The sequence below is a fragment of the Melanostigma gelatinosum genome (assembly GCF_949748355.1).
Source record: "Melanostigma gelatinosum genome assembly, chromosome: 5".
Classification (NCBI taxonomy): domain Eukaryota; kingdom Metazoa; phylum Chordata; class Actinopteri; order Perciformes; family Zoarcidae; genus Melanostigma; species Melanostigma gelatinosum.
Window position 1 is genome coordinate 24,512,617 of NC_136638.1, and position 23,855 is coordinate 24,536,471.

General features: G+C 43.5%; 1 protein-coding gene across 5 annotated transcripts in view; it reads left to right on the forward strand.

The window, feature by feature from the left end:
- The window catches only part of rapgef2b (Rap guanine nucleotide exchange factor 2b), a 90,476-nt gene that overhangs the window by 24,967 nt on the left and 41,654 nt on the right, over nucleotides 1-23,855 (forward strand). For all 5 annotated transcript variants that reach the window (XM_079268854.1, XM_079268857.1, XM_079268856.1 and 2 more), the window contains exons 3-6: nucleotides 2,206-2,262; nucleotides 8,938-9,021; nucleotides 19,273-19,348; nucleotides 22,290-22,457. In XM_079268854.1, the coding sequence (XP_079124980.1) occupies nucleotides 2,206-2,262; nucleotides 8,938-9,021; nucleotides 19,273-19,348; nucleotides 22,290-22,457 (385 nt within the window). The remainder of the gene's footprint in view (nucleotides 1-2,205; nucleotides 2,263-8,937; nucleotides 9,022-19,272; nucleotides 19,349-22,289; nucleotides 22,458-23,855) is intronic.

A 23,855-nucleotide genomic window follows, 5' to 3' on the forward strand; every position in this document is an offset into this window, starting at 1 on the left:
CTCTGAAAAGCAAATCTGCTGCTAAAAAAGGGCACAATGACTTGCAATCCATCTTTTACTGTGACTGGCACGTGTAAAAGTACTTTTTCCTGATTGGTATGAAGGCACTGACTTCTCTCTCAAGCTGTTTGCTTGTTTTCATTTTCTGTTGGAATCAGAGTTCATATCTGACACTAGACTTTCATTCAGACAATAAAAGGCAAATTCATGGCGTCCGTATTGAGCCGCTGTCTCTATTGAAGCAGATTTATTTTTTTTTTGATCGAGACTAAAAAGACGAGCTGCTCTTAACAACAACAAAAAAACCAATCTGAAATTAGATTAAAACTTCCCTGACGTGAACACGGCGCTCTGTTCCGCCGTCATCACATTCGCCTCCCGGTCTTTTCTGTCTGGCGCAGACTTTCCAAACACTGCATGTCAGAAGGCTGTTCCCAGCATGCCTTGTGTGCATAAATGTGGATTATACTGGCGACGGAACAATGTCGCGGTACATGACCCGCGAGCTGGAACATTCCACTGTGTGAACCCCCCCCCCTCAGAGGCCTCCCACCCGACAGTAACCCCTCCCTCCTCCCCCGTTCGGATCCTGAGGAATGTCCCCGTGGTCCCACAGACAAGTCCTCCACTGCTGCCAACTTTGATTTTCCCTTCCTTAAAAAAAAAAAAAAACACAATTCCCAGCCATCCCACTAACTATGGGATGATGTTATAGATCTTTTTTTTCCTCCACTTTTCACCTGAGAGGAATGTGTTGTTTTCCCCGTAGTTCTTTTTAGAGCTGGGATTGTGTTTTTGTTTTTTTCTGCCGTTGTGCAACGGCTGCAACACGACGGCCGCCCTCAGCTATTTTTTGAAGCCTTTTGTGTTTTGATCAGCTTCTGTTTACTACAGCTGCCTGACTGTAACGTTGTGGCACAGTTGTCTCCTCTGGAGGCGTGTTGGAAAAGCCTGATGTGGATGACTCTTTCTCTCGCTTCATATTGGGGGGGGGGGGGGGGGGGGGAAGAAAAAACGGGTTTGATTCCAAAATCAGAGATCTGCATTTTTTTAAATGTGACCCATCATTTACCCTCAAAAAAGAACTGAGTGAGAAAGAATGAGGCTTAAGTCTTTGGTTGAATAATGATAGTATGGTACTTTCATGTTGTTATTATCTTACATCCTTCATGTTTAGCACTCTTAAACTAAGGAAAACAAAACATTTCACCAATGAGGGCAGTGGGAGCACAAAGTGAGTCTGTGCTTAATTGAGGAAGAGAAAGTGTTGCACAGAGTAAGCGCCTCTGACCTGGATAAATGACACTCGTTTGTGGGAGCAGCGGCATAAATAGTCGTGTAACTCTGTGGTTCATTAAAATCCCCAAAATGAATTCTATCATGGTGCGGTGATGGAGTAATGGTCTCTTAGCCTTTCATCAGTGCTGTCATCAACAACGGACAAAAGGATAAATAAAATCAATAAAAAGGATGATAAAATGTTTGGCAACAACACCATGACGCATTACAATCAAAGACGATACAACGCATTGGAAGAATGATGTATGGCAAAACAAAAGGCCCATTAAAAACATTTCTACAGTTTAGAGGCATGCAACCATAAAGCAGCCTCACCAGATTTCATGAGGAACATCTCAAAGAAAGTCAGTGGAAAATATGACACAACATGAGGAAACATGATATTCAAACATGAAACAGATTGTACGTCATATAAGGCTATTAACAACATAAGTACAGCTGATCTAAAACATCTGAAACTAAAGCAGTACGCGTCATTGCAATCAAGGATTAAAGGCGTCTTCATAACAAACGTCACTCACCGCCACAGAAATGCATTGTAGAAGACAGTCGCTTCAACAGACCATCATGCAATGCAGCCACAAGGCGGTCGTACTGTGCTGTGAAGATGCTGTTCTCCTCGTCAACCGACATTGTGATGATAAAACCATCACATATTCATATCTATAAGATACAATATTGATGTTCACTGCCTGTCACTGATGGTGGCTGAAAGTCCTGTGAAATGTAGGAAGAAATCACTACTTGCAGGTGTGACAACAAATACATCAAGGGTCTGGTATTAGCAGCTACACCCTTATTAGAACAATGTCTGGATCTGTTCCATTTTATTTTTTTCTGTTTTGTAACATTGCTAACGAACCAAAGTGACTGTTTCCTCCTCTCCCGTCCCTCTCTCCTCTGCAGGATAATGTGCGAGATGGTGCGTTATGAGAGACATGAGGCCAATGAAGTGCTGTACTAGTAAGTACCACGATGTCTGGAGCTGCATGGGTGTGGCTGTCTGTGTGTAAATGGGACATTGATGATGTCAAATACTTACCGGTACATATCTACCAGCGTATGAACACACACAACGGGGGGCAGCCAATGTAACAATATTTACATTCTGTGTGATCAAAGCAGCTCGGCCCGTTACTCAGAGTTATGGGTGAGTTGAGGCATGCGGGGTCAACGGAGCGACTCGGGTGAGCATAAAGCACAGAGGCAGTCAGTCGAGGCCTTTATGAAGGTGTGTGTCCGTGTCACACCAGACCACTGAAGAACAAGATAAGGCAGAGTGTACTGACTCAAGACCGTTATAGCTCCTAAAAGCATTTCCTTCGATGCTAGCTAGTCACGAGTGGCAACGCTGATGGGCTTCCTCCTGTCAGCCGGCTACATGATCGTAAAGCTGTGTTGACATTTTCCTGACAGCTTCTGATTGTGTTTGGACCCTTTTTTTGAACGGCTGCAACAACTGTAGTAAGCAGAGAGCACACGCGGCGTACGACTGCTGTCACACGTCGACGTCGTCCGAACACCCACGGTGAGAATTAAGACAGTGAATTAACTTTATCAGCCTCTGGAGGGGCGACAGAGGACGGATTGTCCCTTTCCTGCCCCCTGATCCTGTGTGTGTGTGTGTGTGTGTGTGTGTGTGTGTGTGTGTGTGTGTGTGTGTGTGTGTGTGTGTGTGTGTGTGTGTGTGTGTGTGTGTGTGTGTGTGTGTGTGTGTGTGTGTGTGTGTGTGTGTGTGTGTGTGTGTGTTCATGGGGGTCTATATATGTGTGTGTGTTGGGGGATGATGGGGAAGAGTCAACACTTCATTAGAAGCCCATCGGTGGTGTGGGAGCTGATTAAACAATAGGAATGCAGATTAGGCATTGGTCGCATAATAGACTCCAAGATTCCCTCAGGTCCCCCACACCAGCGCACGCACGCACGCACACGCACGCACGCACGCACGCACACACACACACACACACACACACACACACGTCTCTTTGCATTTTTAGTGGTATCATCAGTAAAGAGCATTCTTGGATGGTCTTGTCAAATTCCTCTCAAAAATGTAAATATGCAAATAAAAACACTGAAGTGGACGCACATTATCTAAACGAATAAACTTTTTGTTTTTGTATCGACACGGCGTAGTGTGGACGTAGTCTAATACCTCAGTAGGACCAACAAAGCGACACTGCTCAAGTTGGACTCCGGTGGACTCCGGTGGACTGTGGCTTTAATTTATTTATTAATTTACTATTATTTACATATAAACATCATTAAACCTACCTCCCAGAATGAGCGAGAGAGCAAGAGTGATATAAATCATGAAATAAGAGTGTGTTTATGAACAGACGGTGGTTAATCTGACACATTGATTTGGTAATGATGTGATGTTTATTTTGTGTAATTCTGCGGTTCATTCGTTAATTGTATTGATCTGCGTTTCAGACCGGAGTCTCCGCTGACGGAGACGACCACAGATAAACCTGTGACCGCTGTCTCTCGCATGCATGCAGGTTGAACTTGAGTTCACTCGACCTCCGTCATAATCAGGGCTGCACTAATAATCAAAATCTGACCAAAATAAATAATAATAGCAATTCAATTTATCAGTGTGTGCGTCTTATATAAAAGAGGAATAACGGTGGAGTAGAATGAAACTACTTTTCTAAGTTTACCTCCAGGCAAAACCATATAAAACACATCAGGCTTTTGTCCTTTCGGTTTATTGGTTCATTTAATTAGCACGAGCGCCGTAGTTACTAGTTGCGTCTGTGCACATCTGTTTGTATGTGTATGCGTGCGTGCATGTGTGAACCTACAACACGTCTGTCAGGGCTCTTCCTGATAAGAGCAGGGTGTTAAACAGCAGCAGATGAGATTGTTTTTCCTCCTGTGCGAGATCCTAATCAACCTTGTCTTGTGAAAATACAAGCTTCTAACAGTCTGTCTTCAGTTCCTCGTCTATTTATAACAACGGCGATAATCTGCTGGGAAACGAGGCCTCTAAAAGTCAATGGGGAATTTAATTGTTATAGTAAAAGAAATTGTAAGGCCCGTATTCAGTCATATGTAAGAGTTCATTTCCTTAAAGGAAAAACCCAGGTTCTATTGAAACCAGCGATTACTGGTCAGGTTTCGGTGATCATAAATTGAATGGAGACTATTCAGGAAGTTTACCTACCAAGTTCATTTTTCCTGTGCTGCAGCCTGGCGTTTCCTTCTCGCGGATGCCATCGAGATATTCACCAAATGACAAAGTAATGTCCCCCCACAGTCATTTTTCCTCACCACACCGGCAGGACTTTACTGCAGTCTCCAGTAAGCAAGACGTGTGTAGATTGCTCCACACTGACTCGGTCTTCCGTAAACGAAGGAATCAACAGCGGCGTGTATTGATTCATTGATTTTATTTTCATGCCCACCGTAGCGTGTGAAGGGAATCTGCCTGTAGGGAAACAGACGAGCTCTGACTGGGAACCTCGATCAATCAATGGCGATACGGTGGATGAGTTCAAAACACAAATACAGCGGGATATTTGTGATGTTAATGTTTGGCAGCCATTTTTTCTTCTGGATATTCCGCCTTTTGAGTTAGGGAAGACGGCATCCAGAAGAAGCTTTTACACAGAACTAAATCCTGGCTACATACACAACAGCTTTGTTTTTTTCTCTTCCATAATGTTGAAGAAAAGCACTCTGATTCATACAAGTGCCCCAGTTAATGACCCGCACACTCACAATCTCTCTCTAACTATCCCTGACAGTTGGCAGTCCTGGAGCAATGATGGGAGGATAAGGGTAATGGTTATAAAAGTGCTCATTTTTCCTGCCTGGGGTTCTAGATTGCTGCAGTGCAAACACTACAAGCATGCTTGTCCACACACGCACACTCGCAATATCTCATGAAAACATCCCATGTTGTGCGAGCATCCAGAGATTGTTGTGCTAAAGCCCTCCTGAGATGGAGGCTGACCTGGCACATTTAACACAGGCTGGTGGAGAGGGTTCGTACCTCCTGGTCTGCCTTTAACCTCTTCCATGGCCGCTCTTTCAGTGTAACCCCGGACCTTTGACCCTCACTAATCCGTGTGGTTAATCTGAAAATGCCTTTAGATGTGCGTTTTGCTATTTTCTGTTGGACTAGTAGAATCAGCTTGTTCGGGAGTCTTATATTGTCGTGAGCATCAAACTACGGGCATTTGAGTCGAATACTGTAAGTTTAGCATTTAATTAGAGTTTTCCATAATTATTTTGTCCATCAACACAAAATGAATTGCCATAATTGTTTTGAACGAGACATTTGAAGACAATTGCAATTGTTATAGTGTTGGCAACGGTTAGATTAATTGGCAGGTTAATTAATAGTGAAAGTAATTGTTAGTTGCAGCCTTACATTTAATAGTCAGTTTATTTATTTTTTTTGTTCTGAGGAATTTAAAAGTCAAGCCTGCTTGTCTTTAAAGTTGTGACCAAGCAGCTTGATCAACCAATTGTATGATGTCTTCTCATTTTAAATTGTTATAGAAACAATAACTGTTCATTCCATTTGGTTGTAGAGTTGCCACGAACACAGGAATTTACCTGCTACACATGTCATGCTGAAATCCCATTTCACCCTCAGTCTGTATATGTTTTGATTGAAATGATTAAAAGAGGAGGAAGAAGAATTAGTCTCTTGCCAGTAGGCGGCATCAGTGCAAGTCCAACAAGCTGTTGCCAGGAGAGATAAACAAAAACACTTCATCAGTGCATCAGTTCGGTGTCACAACACATCTTCTTTAAATACACCAGTTGTTCCTTGACTTAACTTGATGGTATTTCCTTGTTTTTACTATTGAACTAAAATAGCATTGGTAATAACCGATCATGATAATTCTACAGAAGAACAGTTCGCACAATGTAATATTTGAACCCCTGGCTGAGATTCATAGCGTTGGAAAGTTGACCCCCGCATTTTCAGAAGAGGCATTTCATTCTGGAATAAAACTCTTGATTTCGTAATGAACTGAATTCTCATTTCACAAAGGTCTCGATGCTATGATCCCCCCCCCCCCCCCCCCATCGCATCATTTTACCCCCTTGCACCGCCTCCACGGTACCCGTACAACCCCGATTCCCCCGCTGCTAAAGCCTTCCTTCCAGAAAGCTGCAGCTGATTCAGAACGCTGCAGCTCGAGTCCTCACTAAGACCAGGAGGGTGGACCACATCACTCCAGTTCTGAGGTCTTTGCACTGGCTTCCTGTCCAACAAAGAATTGACTTTAAAATCCTGCTGTTGGTTTACAAAGCACTGAATGGTTTAGGGCCAAAATACATCTCTGATCTGCTGCTACCTTATGAACCATCCCGACCCCTCAGGTCGTCTGGGACCGGTCTACTTTCTGTTCCCAGAGTCAGAACTAAACATGGAGAAGCAGCGTTCAGTTTTTCTGCTCCACATATCTGGAACAAAGTCCCAGAAAGCTGCAGGTCTGCCGAGACCCTCAGCTCATTTAAATCAAGATTGAAGACTTTTCTGTTTGCTGCTGCCTTTAATTGAACCACATTCAATTCATATATTAATCAATTTCCTGCATTTCTGCATTTTACTACTGCATTTTATTTCTTACACTGTTTTTTAATTGTTTTTAAATCTCCTTTTCTTTTGCCTTGTGTTTTGATGCTTTTAATGGTTTTATGTGAAACCAGTCCCACATTGCTGATGTCTGACTGGTCAAGTACAAAGGTTTGATTTCGGCTTGACGTTCTTTTTCTGTGACGAGGTGACATTTTTATTTAAGTGCCAGCTGGTTAAGAAACCGACGAGTGGAGGCTTGAATTGACGCTGTGCTTTCATAGCAAAGATAATTACAGGTTTTCACACCCTCAGGTGAAGCTTAAGTAACACCTGAACTGATGTAGACTGATAATGAAGTAGCAAATGTGTATTTTTTTTGTTTTTACATTTTCCAAAATAACTGGCTGTCATGTTCAAAGTTTGATACCACTCTCACGTCTGTATGCTTAATGTGAAGGCTAGCTGTTTCCAGGCTGATGCTAAGCTAAGCTAACTGGCTGCTTGCTGTAGCTTTAAATTCACAATTACAGGTAAACGTATTTCACAAAATGGAATGATGCTAATAATTGTGACTGTTTTTTTTTTTATATTACATAGGACATGCATTAAACACAACTTTATTGATTCGTCATGCAATGTTCTATTTCACAGTTTTAGTTAAAAAAAAAAAGAATAAACAAAAATGTTAAATGTTGTGAAAATAAGTCAAATTCACACACTTTGAATATCTGTTTTGTTTGAAAATAGTCAGGATGCCGAGACAAACCGAGAAAGTAAATCATAAAATGGAGCTAAATAGTCCTAATTTGTGCAGGCATAGTGCAGCTTTCATTCTTAATGATCATTACGGCAAAAAGAAAGCAGTTTACTGACCTATTTCTATCTACCAATGCTGAAACTTAAGTGCTCATGTCAAATTCCCAGCGCTAGAAAAACATGGTATCAGCGTTGCGTGTCATGAGAATACTTCCCTCTCTGGGTTTCTACTTCCTCTTCACTGCCCATCACTGTCAGGTGACATGTTTGATGCAGAACTGAAAAACTAAGAATTAAGCTCAAATCCTATTTTTACCAAAATCCAGATAACAATGAAAACCGCAGTTTTCTCACAAATGTGAGCAGACCTCATAAAGAGGTCATATGTTGTGTTTGGCCTTCGATCCGTCTGGCCGGTTGCATATGAATGAAAGCAAGCGTCAACGTCATTATCCGTGTTCATAGCGCTTGTTTACATTCTCGGCAGGTTGGCTCTTTGATAATCCTGCGTGCACAAGGTCCAGTGTATCTCAGCCTTTTGAGATTATCTCTTTGCGATCCCTCTGGTAGCCACGAATGTCACGAGGTAAAGTAGAGGAGCAAAACAAACAGCTGATGCATCAAAAAAATGTCATCCTTTAAAATTACCAGCGTGCTTTATTAATACTGACTGTGCATTTCATTTTTGAATTTCATATTTAGTGAGTTGTTTATCTTAAGGCAAACTCCCCCCAGTGGAATCTTTTGATGTTCATAATTTACATTAAATTGCCTCGAGTGTGGTGGAAGCATGTATCCGTGTGCGTTTGTTAGTTTACCAGTCGTGTTGTAAGAACCTGGCAGCCAGCTACGTCACCCAGAGGTCAGTCTGAGTTTACTTCGCCTGCGATGCCCAATTTCCTCGACTGTGTGGGAGGATGAGTGATGATTCCTCGGTTCATTCATAGTTCTCCCTCTGTAGCACACTCTCTGTCTCATGTTTTGTCCTATTTAACGTTCTTTTTTTTTTTGTTTTTTAAAGCAGCGATCTGATTTTGCCCAGTGAGCAGGCTTACATTGCTGTTGGCATTAAATCGCAGCACCAGTACGTCACCATGTAGATCAAGCAAACAGAATAGCAAACATATCGGCATTGAAGGCATTTTAATTTGAAATTATATATTCTAGTGAAAGAGTAGATATTGCCTTAAAATTGCTCAATTTAAATCCAACCCAAAGGCCGATATCTCGCCAGTTTCACACAACTCCTTAGTCACTATTCAGAGTCATTATATTTGGGCCGTTGCGTTCTGCGATAATGTGCGCTCAATGTGTCTTGTCTTTCTGTCTTCCAGCCCTGACGACATCGGAAGCTGCTGGTACATCCTGTTGTCCGGCTCCGTCTTCATCAAGGAGTCCATGTTCCTGCCCAGAAGCAGGTAGGATCAGCGGCCATGTTGGTCCTGTTTGAAGGCCTGATCTCGCCACTAACATGCGAGCAACTTCTGCTCTTCGAAACCTATTTCGAACATTCACATCACGAGATAAAAAGCTAATCCTAGACGAGCAAGAGAGAAACTATTTTAATTTATACTATCTCTGAAAAACGTTCTCTGATCAACTTGCTGTTATCCAGAGGAGTAAATAAGGATGTAGTCTTTAAACCAAATTGCCTTTTTTTAAAACAGCGTTTGCAGACGTAAGGTTACAAAGGACACCCCAGCTTGTTGTTTATTTCTCAAAAGGGAAAGTTTAAATCTGATAATTGCTTTTTCTGTCATTAAAAATAGATTTTATTGAAGTAAGAAGAAGAGAAAGTTGCTGCCAACTGCAAGCTCCCTTTTGTTTCCAAAAAGTTTCATTTATATATTTGAGTTGACATCTCAATATCGGCCAGAATATTTGCACACATGATTTCAATTTGCACCTCTTGCTGGTGTATTCCAAAAAAGCCCGATGTTCCAGTGCTTCCCGTACACTGTGTAGTTCCTTCACTCGGCTCAGAGAAGGATGCTGGGCTGTTTCATTGCAAGGCTCCACAGACGGCATCAGCATAACTTTTCTGCAATTCTAGAGAAACAAAGCATTCTCTCTTGCATAAATTCTCTCTGTGCGTCCCCAAGGAAAAGTACCAAACAAGTGCAAATAAAGGAAGACGGCACAAAATGCACATTGATGTTCAAAAAAGAGCGATACAATTCTGACTTCCTGAAAAATGTTCCAACCGAAAAACCGCACGCATAAATCCACATACCTGCAATTGTAGATAAGCAAAACACTCGATCGAGTCCACAGACCTGCTCCACACGTCACTCGACAAACAACTCTTCTATGAGCAGATTTCTACAAATTAATTGAATAAGACTTCAGCTCCAACATGTAAAAACATCACTACATTCCCTTTCCACTTGTTTAAAGCAACTCGGCTTCACATGCACAACTAGAACACGGAAAGTAAACAAACAAAATGCAAGTACCGGTAATTGCTGTTAAAAGTGTACATAATAAACACTTAAGTATAATTTTTGCTGCCTATAACTACAGTGTGTTAATATAACCCATTTAATACTTAACCAGGGAACTTAAAGTCAAGTGTTAGCCAGGACTTTATACTATCCTGAGCAGCAGCCAGCTACGTTTTGTTTGTACCGTCAGCCACATTGAACAGAAAATATATAAACGTCTCATGATTGACATATAATTCCATCCCTTCTTTACTAATAAGGGAGGTTGTTCCAAGAGACAAATATTGAGGTCTTTGAGGAAAGAAGAGTGGTAGAAAGCCAGTTTGTCATCAGAGCCCCCACCCCCATTATGTATAATAATTAACTACAACACCCTCCGAGGACTTCAGATTCCATCGGCTCACAGCACTGATCACCACCTCTGAAGCCAAGATCCAAATGTTAAAAAGCTGCGATTTCACAAGTGGTTCTGTCACATGAACCAGCTCCGTGGGCGTCCTGAAAACAGTGATCTTTTCATCCATTAGTCTTGCGTAACACACACCTACGGACGGGCCGCTTTGAGAGCTTGGGCCGGCGCTTTAATCGTCCCCGGCAGTGCTGCGGGGGTCGGCTCCGGTCATTCTCCGGATTCACAGGAACGTGGGAAGCATTTAAAAAAACGGAAGACTCGATCGGAAATGTGCCAAACTGTGCTGCACCCCTCCTTGAATATAACCTTTTCAGTTTTGCCAAGGTGAAAGTGTGTCTGTGGGACGCCGGAGGAGGATTTGCGGGTATTGGCAGATTAAAGTTAATGCCCGACCGCAGTCGCTGGGGAAGAGGCCTCTGAAAATGTCTACTAAGCATATGTTGCAAGGAAGCCGGAGTAGGGGTCCACTCTGCTGCATGAGACAAGACTGTATGTGGTTGATAATTTGCTCACTTTTTCTTAGAGTGATGCCAACTGCATTGCACAAGACATGTCAGTAGCCTGTTTACATCCATCCGTATTAACTCGCTCATACGTTAGACGGGAGCAATGGCAGCGTCTGACATTTCCTTGACCTCCTGTGATCGTGCGAGTATTGATCGTCCTCTCTCGGATGCAAAGGTGGAATTAACACCATGTAGTTATAGCGCTACAAAATCTTTCGTGTGGTCGGGCGTACAACGTTTGCATCCCATATCCCTCCAACTTTTAATGTAAGTTCCTTTCCACCTTGACTGTAATACATGTTTTAGAGGCCTAATAATGCAGCAAACACATTTTTAAAGACTGCTTAGCGTTATGACCTGATGACTCCATTGCGTGATAAATGAGCACATTTGTATAAAGAGAGAGCACTCTGTTACCGTCGTAGCCTCTAGCACAGCGCTGGGTGCCGCTGTAAAAGCATCATTCATGACGGGGAAGTGAGGTGACAAGAAGACATTTTTGAAATGACACATTCAAAGTGACACATTGTGGTTTAGAAGTTTTCAAGGACTTCCGTCCGGGTTGCTGAAACTCTCTCACAACTCGAATCACGGTGTACTTTTACAGACGAAGCAGGAATAGAGGATGTTTCACCCGTTCTGTCACGACGGCGTCTTAATGCTGTTTTCCCATTAACGGTGCCCGAGAAAGTATAATGGATGCTGTCGATCTAAATGGAAGCCACCCGACGTTGTGACACACTTCCCGCTTCAACATGTGTTTCAGTGTTTTCACATGAGTGACATGTATGTCACATGACTATTGACTGGTTTGTTCACGCAGCCAGGTATTTCCACTTTAGCAGCCTCTTAACAACAGTTGTAGCATTTCAGACAAAGTAACCTTTTGGTTTGCATTTCTTCAGACTTTATTTTCTGTCATTCATGTTTTTTTGTTTTGTTTCAATGGCCACCGTGAAAAAAGGCGTAGAAATGGCGAGGGGCAAAATGGCTGCTAGGGGAAATTGGTTGTGCCAGAAGGAACTGAATGGAGTCCAGCAGGACTTCCTGAAGCTTTTAAATATGTGGTGGAATTGGGTTTCAGACAGACCTTGCCCAGAAATGGCTGCTCATATCTCCTCTGGCAGCAAGGTTGAAAACCTGATCTGCTTCCATCACTCACTCACTCGGTGCTTCCGTCTCTCTTTGCTCCCCCTCCCCTCCCTGTGGTGAGATGTGAGCCAGGGGGAAGAGGAATGACTCAGTCACTGTGTGAAGAGGCTGACGCTCTGGAGACTACTGGTCGGACCAATCGCAGCCCGCCATCTTTCATGACATCAAGCAATTGACTCTTCCAACCGCAGATGCTTGTTTGTAATACCAGTTTTATGAATTGGGCTGAATCTGGAAACTTTCATCATCACTTATTGTTGAAGGAAGGCTCTTGTCTTTTCCCTGATGCATTTCGCACCGTTGTACTCCGTTATATGTTTTACAGTTGAAGGAGCTTTCTTTCCTGCTGTTGGTCTACGTCGCGGAACATGTTGTAGAAATTGTCAAACTAGGTGAGACGAGGCATAAAAAACACTTGGACATCAGCTAGACTTATTTGAATTCGTCTTCAGAAAAGTTGGAAATGTATGAGCAAGTTAGAAGTTATTTTTCTAAAATTAGATGTGTTGATGCTGCAACTCTGTTTTCTGCAACTCCACAACAATTTTTTTTTTTTTTTTTTTTTTTTTCCAAGCAATGGTCAGAACCAGAAATGTTGTGTAATGAACATTTTTAGTTCCAGTTTCAAACACGTCCCACTGTATGGAACTTTTAACTTCCACCATGATATACACTTTGTTAACCCCCGCACTGGTTTGTACTTCCCCTCCTCCGTGCTGCCGCCTGCCTTTATTATCACTATCAGTTGACTGCTGTCAGGACTTCACCTCCGGTCAGTCACTGAACTAGTTTCCTGATAATCCGCCTCATTAGCGAACCAAAAACCACAACTCTGAACTGAATCAGCGCACATCAGCAGCCGGGGTCGGAGTCAGCGGAGCAACGTCAACCTCTGCGCGTTTGTTTGTGTGAAGTGCTTGATGAAAAGGTCAGTAAGGCATCAAATCATTTTCCTGACAGCCAGCAGCAGCTCAGGCAGACTCATCTGTGAATGCAGAGCCCAAACTGATCCAGCGATAATTTATTCTGTGTTCGCGCAAACGCAGATGTCACTGTTGCTCATATACTCCATGTTCTGTGGAGGTTGACGGAGAGCGGTAAAAGGAGATTTTTACTCCTCACATGGAGGAAAACAACACTAACTGTGACTGCCAACTTCATGCGTTTGCTTCTTGGATTGAAAGTTAATGTGGTGGCTCCTGTGGTGACTTTCGTATCCCTCTGGATGTTGAAATGTGTCTACGGTCACATATTTTAAAACAGATTGTGCAAGCGATAATAATAGTTTTCCTCCTTTTTTTTAAAGAAAAACATTCATAACTAACTTTGTCTGGTTGTTGCCAGCAGTGACTCACAATGACCAATACAACTGGCTACACTGTCAAATATACGTTGATCGTTTTGACATGAAATGATGAGTGACTTGGCTCCTTCAAATGTCAAGTTGAACTGAACTACTGTTGAATAGATCACTTTGTTCATGAGCTGTATCATAATTTAAAGGGGCACTCTACTCATTTTTACACAGCCTGTCATATTAAGGACGCTTACCATTTTGAATAAAAAGCCTGTGTTATAAATTGGAGCCATGAAGTTTGAAAGGCTTAAGTATTTACTGTTCCTGGCAGGGAGGTTTAATAAATAGACACTACCAAATTTCTTTGTGGGAAAAGTAGGATTTAGCGTTTTTGTACCAATGTTGACCATCCTATTGATCTGTTGTCTCTTGCAAGTCCCTACAGACAAACTTAGGAAATTAAGTTCAATCAACTTAAGTTAGGGGTAAATACTGACAAGAGTTGCTAGTTTCCAATTGTGTTTATTTTTCACCAGTAAAGCAGTTTAATGTCTAATCCTTCGTCCGCCATGCTGCCTACTCATTAAATCTTGAGATGTGTTGTTGGCTTTTACATTCAGACGAGGATCAAAATAAGCACGGAATCTGTGGCTGAAGTTAAAAAGTATACGAGGGGGAAAGTGGTCCAAGCCAGAACCAAATGTCATGGAAAATGTAATGCGTTTAGAGAGCTACAGTGGTTAGGTTTGTTTTATCATGGTTTGAATTTTGATCTGATAAATGACTTGTGTGACTGATTTGAGTCACATGCGTAAAAAAACACCCCTAACAAGCTTCTAAGTAGAGAAAAATAAAGCTTATGGAGCATTTAACTATGCATGCTGGGAAGTATATGCTGTTAGACTGACAAATGGTCCTGGAAAATATTCTACCAATGAGTTTAAGTAACTATTAAGTAACTATTAAGTCATTATTATAAAGAAATTTCAGCCGACTCAAAGCTGGAAAAGTATTACATTCTACAGAATTCACGATAAAGGATTTTGATGAGTAACTTTTACCGAAAGGGGAGATCAGAAGCTGTCCACGCCTACACACTCTGACATGAACACACACCCTGTCACTCACTTGTGTCTCTGTGCCAGGAAGTGAGTCGTATGCTGGAATGCTGGCTGTAGTCAGCGCACCACATTACACAGAGAGAGAGAGAGAGAGAGGGAGAGAGGGAGAGAAAGGGGGCAGAGGCTGATCTGCACACACACACTTTCAGAGCCACACACTCCCATTCTCAGACGGCAACACTCGGGAGTGCGCAGTACGATATGCCGCAGTCGCACCAAAGTGTCGGGACTTGGAACGTGCTTGTTGCACCGACTGTGGACTGACGGCGGGGATCTTCTGATCTTATCTGCTGGTGGTGTCACTCTGGGAGCGGTTTGCAGAGTCGGGGGTGAGTGTCCAGACTTACAGCAGCACGTACCTCCTGTATTGTGGCTCACAGGAAGCTCTGCCCGGAAACTCCTGCGTTTTTGCTTGTGATTTCAAAATCTGACTCGTCTCCGAGCTGGTGGCAGTATAACCTTCAAGTCTGGAATGTGAAACGCGTCTTTGATGTTATTTTGGATCTGTCAGTGTGCAGCAGTGTGTGCTGCCAGTAAAAGAAAAGAAAAGGGGTGTGTGTGCTTCATGTTTGGGTAGGGGGGGGTTACACAAGACTTTTGGCAACTTTGAAAACAAAGATGGAGCTCCTGCGGTGGGGAGAATGTGTTGGAAATGGTTTATAGATGCAACGATGATTGATTGATACGTCTTGGAAAAGTTTTGGGCGGCTAGCTTAGTCGCTCTCTCTCTCTCTCTCTAAAACTCTACTTCAGTGCCCTTTTCTTGTGTGTTGTATTTTGGGAAGAGCTAAAGTCACGTGCCATTCGCACATTCTTGGCATCGGTGTCTATTTCAGAGGTGGCGGGGCAAAGGTTCGGGGCACGCGTGTGGTGCGGCCACGCTGTCACTCCGGGGAATTCTGTTTTCTGTTCGCAAGGTGAGAGGTGGTCTGGGGCGATGTTGGTGAACTCCCTCGACCCCGGATGCTCCTTTCATTGAGCGTCGCTTCAGAGACGTCCTCTCCCTCCTCTGACCTCCACTTCCCTCCTTCTCTCAGCTGGTTCTGAACTCTTGCAGAACCAGATTAATCTTTTGTCCCTTATTAAGGGTCCGGTGGGTTCAAAAAGCTGTTGTGCCCTCTCACCATTTACTCAGTTAAACGGATTAACAGAGTGAGGAGCCCTCCACCCTCCTCCTCCAGCTCAGACCAGGGGTGCAGATTAGGGATTGCACCGGTTCAGTCAGACGGCAGAATGGATTTGAGGCTTTGGTGGTGGGGCTGCCGGGCTCGCAGAGGGAAAGGCTGGTGATGCATGCGGAATGACATTCCAGACGCCCGGGCTTGTTGTGTAACGGGAGGGGAACGCGAGGCCACCGAGGCAGGGGAGGTGTCAGTCAGTCAGTCGGTCAACTGGGAGAGAGCGAGAGCTTCAGGGTTTCATCGTATGACTTTCATTGAATCTTTGCTCAAATCTTCTCTGCAGAGATTATGAAACAGGCTGAGACGTAAGACCTTCATCTGCATCTCATCTTTATGCAACAGGTGCTGTTGTTGGTGCAGCTTTTACCTTTTAGATCAAGACGGTGGTGATCATAGTTATGATTGTAGATCCGCCTTGTGAGGGTTTTAAAACACTGTGAATTGACACTATATTCATTTAATGTGGGTTTTATTACCCAGAACAACCGACTGTGGCTGACATGAGGCGTCCATGTTTGTTTGGATTTGTGGCACATCCATATTATAAAGTGGCAATTTGAATACATCAAGTTCTTTAGAAACACCCCAGTTTCCCAGTCATAATAACCACCTGGAAGTCAGAAACTGGTAATTAAAGAATCTCCGATATGACGTGAATGCGTCGTGAAGCTGCTGCACAAACATATATGTTTCTCAAAGTTCTGACTTGATTCTTTTTTGATGAGGGCTTTTCTGTCTGTATGTGCAGCATCTTTATGTATTCATGCGCCGCGTGTTGTATTTGCAATGGCCTCTGCATGTTGAATTCCCCCTTGATGGGACAATAAAGTGAAGTGGAGTGAGGATAATGATTTTTTTTTAACGGCACAAAATTGTGCTGTCGAACGCAACACGTATAACAGCATTTTTTTTTTTGTGCGGGGAGTATGACGCCGATAATCATTGCTCAGTGCTGTGCTCTGTTATAACTAACTTACAAAGCTGCTCAACCATCTGGCACATTTCTTATCTTTTTCTTATCTGGTTTTGTACGTTTGTCAGTCAGCACACACTTTAACTCCCGGGATTGAAAGCGCAAACCTTACGTCATCTTGGCCTGAATTCCTCAGTGCAGCATTATTAATATAAATATGCAAATATACCGTGCATCGTCGGTAGAGCGAATAGAAATAAAAATATTTGCATTGGTCAAACTTTGCAGTGTGACTGTGTTGATTGCTGCAAAGATGCCCCAACCCAGCATCCACTGGGAGAATCACACGTTTAGACGTATTCTATCTGTCGCCTGATATACATTCACCCGCACAGCAGCAGATCTGGTACTCTAATATATGCTTAGGACTAGTCACATAGCAGTGGAGGCTTTAATCTTCCAAACAAGACACGTTTGTGTTTGAAAAACCCTCCCACCCCCTCACTCTCCACTTCCATAATCCCTTCTCTAATATCTCACATTGCCAAGTGGCATTGGCCTCCCGCAAAATGGAGGATTGGATTACTCATGTCGGGAGCGTAATGGAGGAACATGATTGAACGTGTCTCTTTTGTTGTTTAGCATCTGGTGGCCCAACGTGTTTGGTGATGCGTAATGGCTGGATTCACCGCTCGCTTTACCCAAAAGTAGAGCCGGCCGAGGGAGGCTCTACAGGATCGGAGCCGGTACCGACTCCGAAACCGGATCAGAAGCACTCGCTCGCTCCTCTGAAGCTGCTGCCCAGCTGACAAATCATCTTTGCTGGAAATAAATTGCGAAAGAATTTCAACGTTTGTCTTCTTGTGAGAGAAAGGACAGAGTAAGCTCTCCATACTGTAGCTCTGTGTGGCCCTGTGGTGGAATTCCGGCGTGTGTATGTCGGGGGATACAAGCCGAGTTAAAACGCATTCAACTGAAGCTCAGGCAAAGCAAACGGCAACCATCAGCATTAACCCCCGCACTGCCTTCATCCGCTCCAGCCACTCAAGTTGTCTTTGATTTCAGTTTGTGCTTCTCAGCAGAAGTTAACTGTAATGATGTGGACTTATTTGACAAACTCTAGTTCAAGAGGCATCAGAAAGTAAGAAACAAGTTTGTCGAGTAAAATTGCAGCCCTGGCAGAGAAAAACAACCGGAACGGCTGACAAGAGGAAAAAACACAACACGACAAAGGCTTGACTGTGAAAGGAGGCAGAAAGAGAAAAGCAAAGCAAGCGGAATTGACTTTTAGAAAATAAAATCATTATTTGAATCATTATTTGCTCTTTGCCAAAGTGTCAGGTGGAATATCGCCGGCTCTTTGCAGTTCGCTGCTATTTATTTTCCAGCCTGACCGAGCCGTACCCACAACATGTAACCACAAGCCCGGGGCCTGAAAGCCTTTAGCCCACGCTGTGCCTGAGGTCTGCACCTGTCGGTGGGATTGATGAAAGCTGACAGCTCCACAGCCTCAACACAGGTAGCCACACAGCACTGTGAGCACCGCGGAGAACTTTCTTCACTCACTGTGTATCAATTACACGCTGAAGTTCAAGACGAAAAGGCCTCAACAGACCCAGTTTAGGAATTGAGAAAGAACAGCGAGTTACTGCAAGAAATGAGGATATATGTCTGTCATTTAAGATCATTTGCATTCGGTGTTGATCTAAAACATCATCGTTTAGGCTCAAATGTCAACTAGTGAAAAGTGGCCATCACAACATCCCGGGGCTCAAAAAGACGTCCATAAATTGCTTATTTTGCTCAACCAAGAGTCCAAAAGACATCATAGGACAAGAAAAAGCAGCAAATAATCATATTTTTGCATTTCAGTTTCATTTTTCAGCTTCCACACACATTGACTCCATGTACATTTTAAACCTGCGGGTCTAAAATCCCGACGAGTGCATCTGAATAATGCAACGCTGAACAGCACTAGGCGCTCAGACTCGACAGCCATCCGTCCTGTTGGAGTCACTTGAGTTTATCTTACAAAACAATCGGAAAACCAACCGGATGTACGCCGCGTCCTGAATCGAAAGATGTAAAAAAAATAAACAAACAAGGAAGTCCTTGTGTCTCTGCATCGAGGTCGGCTGCTGGACAAAGGCTGCATTCTTCATCAAGCCCACAAGTTGGATCTCCTGATGCTCAAAGTTTCCATGGCTGCTGCCCTCCTCTGAGACATTTTGGTCTCTGCTTCTTTTCTAATGCTCCCCGGCTCCCCCGCTCATTAGGCACGAGGCGTACTGTACAAACTGTGACGTCGTGAAAGTGGACTTTTCCAGAGGCGGGTGTTTCCCTTCAGGTGGGTGTGGTCCCAGCTGAAAGGAGGAACTTGTCCATTCAATGCTGCTCTGTTCAACATTTTATACATAAATTCCATACTGCATATTTAACATGTCGGGCACAGACTTACCGATTGACCGACACAGACGTCTTAGCTGTCCGTGTGAGAGTAACAGCTCTTAACTTAATATGCCATTATGGATTTTACAGGGAAACAACATAAACTGCTTTGCTTTTATCAGGTAAATGTTGACGTCCAAATTCTTGTTTTTCTGATCACTTCATTAATTTCTTCTTTTTTTTTTTCCTGTCCAGTTTTGGGAAGCGATCAGCAGGCAGCCTGCGGCGTGGATGTGAGTGCATCGTCCTGGAACCCTCAGAGATGATTGTGGTGAGTCCCATTGTATCAGACTTTTAGCACACAAATTATCTTTTTTTTAAATGTCATTTGTTATTTTTGACGAAGCTTTTCCCACCCAAATGTTAATTTTCAATTACGTACAGCCCAAATCCAAACACCTATCTTGTGTTTATGGAAACCATAATCGTGCTCTACACCGTGTACAGTGTCTTGTTATTTTCTATCCTAACAAGAACATTACATTCACCTGATCTAAAATAAAACCTGATTCTGGTTTAAGTGTAACGCAGCAGTGCTTTGGGCTTCAGTTGTCTCTGATGTCAGCGTAGTGGATAATGATTGATTGATTTTGGAGTTCCTTGATGTGTTGAGCGTGAACTCTATCCTGTGGATCACCAAACCGTCTTACAGCGGTGTAGTATAGAGTAGGTCCTGTGATGTTTTCCTTCTAATATTCTATAAGTGCCTCCTATTGACATTTCATCCCAGTGTTTTATTGTCTTTAATGGAGTCCAGCATGCGTGGAGTTGCTCGGGTCCACGACTGGGAGAAGCTCTGACCCAGTTTTATGGCAAATCAAATATTGGCTCGCAAAAGCAGTTGTTCCGAACAAATCATCCCCGTCTCAAATCATCTGTTCACCAGAAGCTCTCTGAAGCCTGCAGATATCAGAACAGATGCATTGTTTTGCTGATAGGTTTGTGCTGAACGTCGGCAGTGTACGAGAGACAAAACCGATGTTGTCCGCTGTCGTTTACAGTGCTGCAAGAAAACGTACGTACAGTATGCTCGCTGCGGCTTCACGTCTGCTCATTTGTTGACGCACTACATCAGACAATTGTAGGTTGATCTTGCCGGTATATAATAAGGACTGGTTGGCACTGCTCTGCAGCCACAGCACATCACATGTTGTAGTTGCTGTGTCTCCATGAGTGTGCTGTTGTAGATGAGAGGGGGGGGGGGGCTTCTTGTAACTGATCCTGTATCAGCAGCTTCTCACAACCCCCTCGGTAATAACACCCTCTAGCTGCAGACACTTTCTGGCCTTACCCCCTTTTTTTCTTTGCTATAATGGGTGCCAACCCGCCCTGCAATTACCGAGGAGGGATTTGTGCTGCTGAAATATAGATACATATGGATAACCCCCCCCCCCCCCCCTATAAGTATGCGATGCACACAGTTGCAAACATGAGCAAAGAGACCAACACGTCAGATGAAAAGAAAATAAATAAGCCGCTCACATGCTTGTCACTGTACATGCCCACACACACGCGTACATGCACACGTTGCTCTTTGAGTTTTGCAATCAGACACACGATCACACTTACGCGCTCGCTCGCACGCCGTCGTCATGGCAGCAGTTGGTACGGCAGAGAGAGAGAGAGAGAGATTTCAGTGTTGTAATCCCAGAAGCTGAGTGCTTTAAGAAAACGTGAAAGTGGCGAGTGAGCGTGAGGAAGGGGGTCCAAAGAAGAAAGAAACTTAAACATGTCACTCCAGCATTAAACCAAAGCCGCCAGGCAACAGAGTGCAACCAAAAATACTGTAGAATATGACTTCACTGCACAGATGTCGAACTGGCATCCTGTGTCAGTTTCCACTTGGAAAATCGTCCTTTTTTTCCCCCTCCTTTGAATTTCATTAAAAATGGAAACATGATTTATCTTGTTTCAACACTCAATTTCATTGTGGTTAATACGTTCAACAGACGCGGAGAGAGAGTGCGTCTGTTCCATCTGCTTGGCTTTTACTCCGTCTGACGCCGTCTCTTGTTTATCAGTCTTGTCAAATTGTTTTTGGTACCAAGGACGAACAATTGAAAATCACCGCTCAGCTTCAATCACTGATGTTAAAAACCCACAAACCAAGCCAGAAATCTAGGTGTAGTTATGGATTCAGACCTCAACCTGAACAGCCATATCAAGACAATTACAAAATCAGCCTACTATCACCTGAAGAATATATCAAGGATTAGAGGACTTATGTCTCAACAGGATGTGTAAAAACTTGTCCACGCATTTATCTTCAGCAGACTGGACTACTGTAACGGTGTGTTTACAGGTCTCTGTAAAAAATCCGTCAGAAAGCTGCAGCTGATTCAGAACGCTGCAGCTCGAGTCCTCACTAAGACCAGGAGGGTGGACCACATCACTCCAGTTCTGAGGTCTTTGCACTGGCTTCCTGTCCAACAAAGAATTGCCTTTAAAATCCTGCTGTTGGTTTACAAAGCACTGAATGGTTTAGGGCCAAAATACATCTCTGATCTGCTGCTACCTTACGAACCATCCCGACCCCTCAGGTCGTCTGGGACCGGTCTACTTTCTGTTCCCAGAGTCAGAACTAAACATGGAGAAGCAGCGTTCAGTTTTTCTGCTCCACATATCTGGAACAAAGTCCCAGAAAGCTGCAGGTCTGCTGAGACCCTCAGCTCCTTTAAATCAAGATTGAAGACCTTTCTGTTTGCTGCTGCCTTTAATTGAACCAGATTCAATTAATATATTCATCAATTTCCTGCATTTCTGCATTTTACGACTGGATTTTATTTCTTGCACTGTTTTTTAATGTTTTAATGAATGTTCTTAATTGTTTTTAAATCCTTTTCTTTTGCCTTATGTTTTGATGCTTTTAATGGTTTTATGTGAAGCACTTTGAATTACCTTGTTGTTGAAATGTGCTATACAAATAAACTTGCCTTGTCAATCAATCTGCGCCCCACCGCTCTCCATCTCCTCTCCTTTCGCCCTCGGTCTCTCTTGGTTTTTTTTGCGCTGTGAGCACCCTTTGACGTAGGTGTGCATCGCGCAGCCCACACACACTTCTATTTTTACACAAAGAGCGGGGCGGGAGGCGGAGGATGAATCTGAGCTGGAGTATAGGAGGGTGGGGTGTTTTGTGTGCTTTTGGGCGTGAATGAAGATGAAGACAGTCACTCCCCCCTCTCTCCGTCTCCCTCCCTCACTATCGTTTCCAGGTGGACTATATGGATGAAAATGAGGAGTACTTTCAGCGACAAGCCTCGCACAGACAGTCCCGTCGGCGCTTTCGGAAGATCAACCAGAAAGGGGAGCGGCAGACCATCATCGACACCGTGGATCCGTACCCCACCGGGAAGCCGCCCATAGACCGGGGATACCACACGGTGAGTTGCACCCTGCGCTGCAGTTTTGTGTTCACCCTCGCTGCGCTGGATCGCTGTGTGTGTGTGCGCTACGTGTTGCTCTTGATTGCCTGTCTCGCTCCTTCTTCAGGACCTGCTGTGCAGTCTTGTTTCAGATGGCAGATGAACATGTGTGTTCCCTGTTACATCTGTGTTTCTCTCGGTTTGCTGGCCTCAGCTTTCCCTCGGTTGTAGGTTCTTGTGTTTTGATGTCTCCCGAGGAGAGGGCACCCTTGCCTGGGCTGAGCTCTCCTCCCTGTAGTGTTCAAATGTTGTTTCACCCGTCCTTGATAGATTGAAGCAGCTGTAGTTCTTCGAGCATCCTTTATACTGTCGTTTATCTGTGCTATACGTGCCTCTTCTTGTTTGTGGTGTTTATTGTTGTCAGAAAAGACTTCTGATGTTTTTAGCACACTCCTCACCAATGCATTTCTTGTTCTGAAGGTGTCTCTGCACTTGAATGATACAAATGTCAGCGTATTGCAAAGCGAATTCAAGGTGCATATCGTCCTATAGTTCTTTGGATTTACAGAAAGTGTGTCCTGGAGAATTCAACCTTTGATACGAGTGTTTGATCGTTGAACCAGGGGAACAGAAAGTAGTTTAGTGAGATTGTTTTTTAAAACGGTGTTTCTAAACCTGGGAACTTGTGTTGCAAACAAGTGCACAGCTTTACGTTCTCTGACCTCTAAATATATTCAAATTTAAAGTGCATGTTAAAAAGGACAATCACTGTAATTGTACTGCTGGTTCATATTATGGGGTCACAAGCAAAAACAGATTGGCAACCACTGTTTTGAAGAACCGCACAGCACAGTCTCCTGGTGCCTCTGTTAACTGTCAAGCATTTCAATGAAACATGTGAAAAACATCCATCAGTGGTGTCATCTTCAGCCCTGTTTCAGAGGTTAATGTGGGCAAAGGGACACTGTTCAGAAGAAGTTGTGTCCCTCCAAATCCCTTTGAAGATGGCATGTACAAAAAGGATATCTGTGAAACAAATGGATTTGCATTATCTCACCATCATCGATGGAGATTCTGAGATTCAACACAGCCTTGATTGGTTTGGAAATTACCGAAGTTGCCGATGAGAATGGAGTATATTGTGATTTTGTGACTATTGTCATGAGATCTACACAGAGAGAGAAATGGAGGAAGAAGAGAATTTGGGAGAAGGAAAACATTCTGAGTCAGGTTCCTACTTTCATGAGTCTCGCAGCTGTTCTATTCTTACAAACCCTCATTTACATACTCAACAGTTGGGCTGGTGTTGAAAGACTAATCCACCAGTGCTAATGTGTGTATGAAACCGTTCTCATGCAATACTTCTCCTAATTTCATCCTGTTTTAGCATGTTGGAGTATATTTGTATTTTTGGGG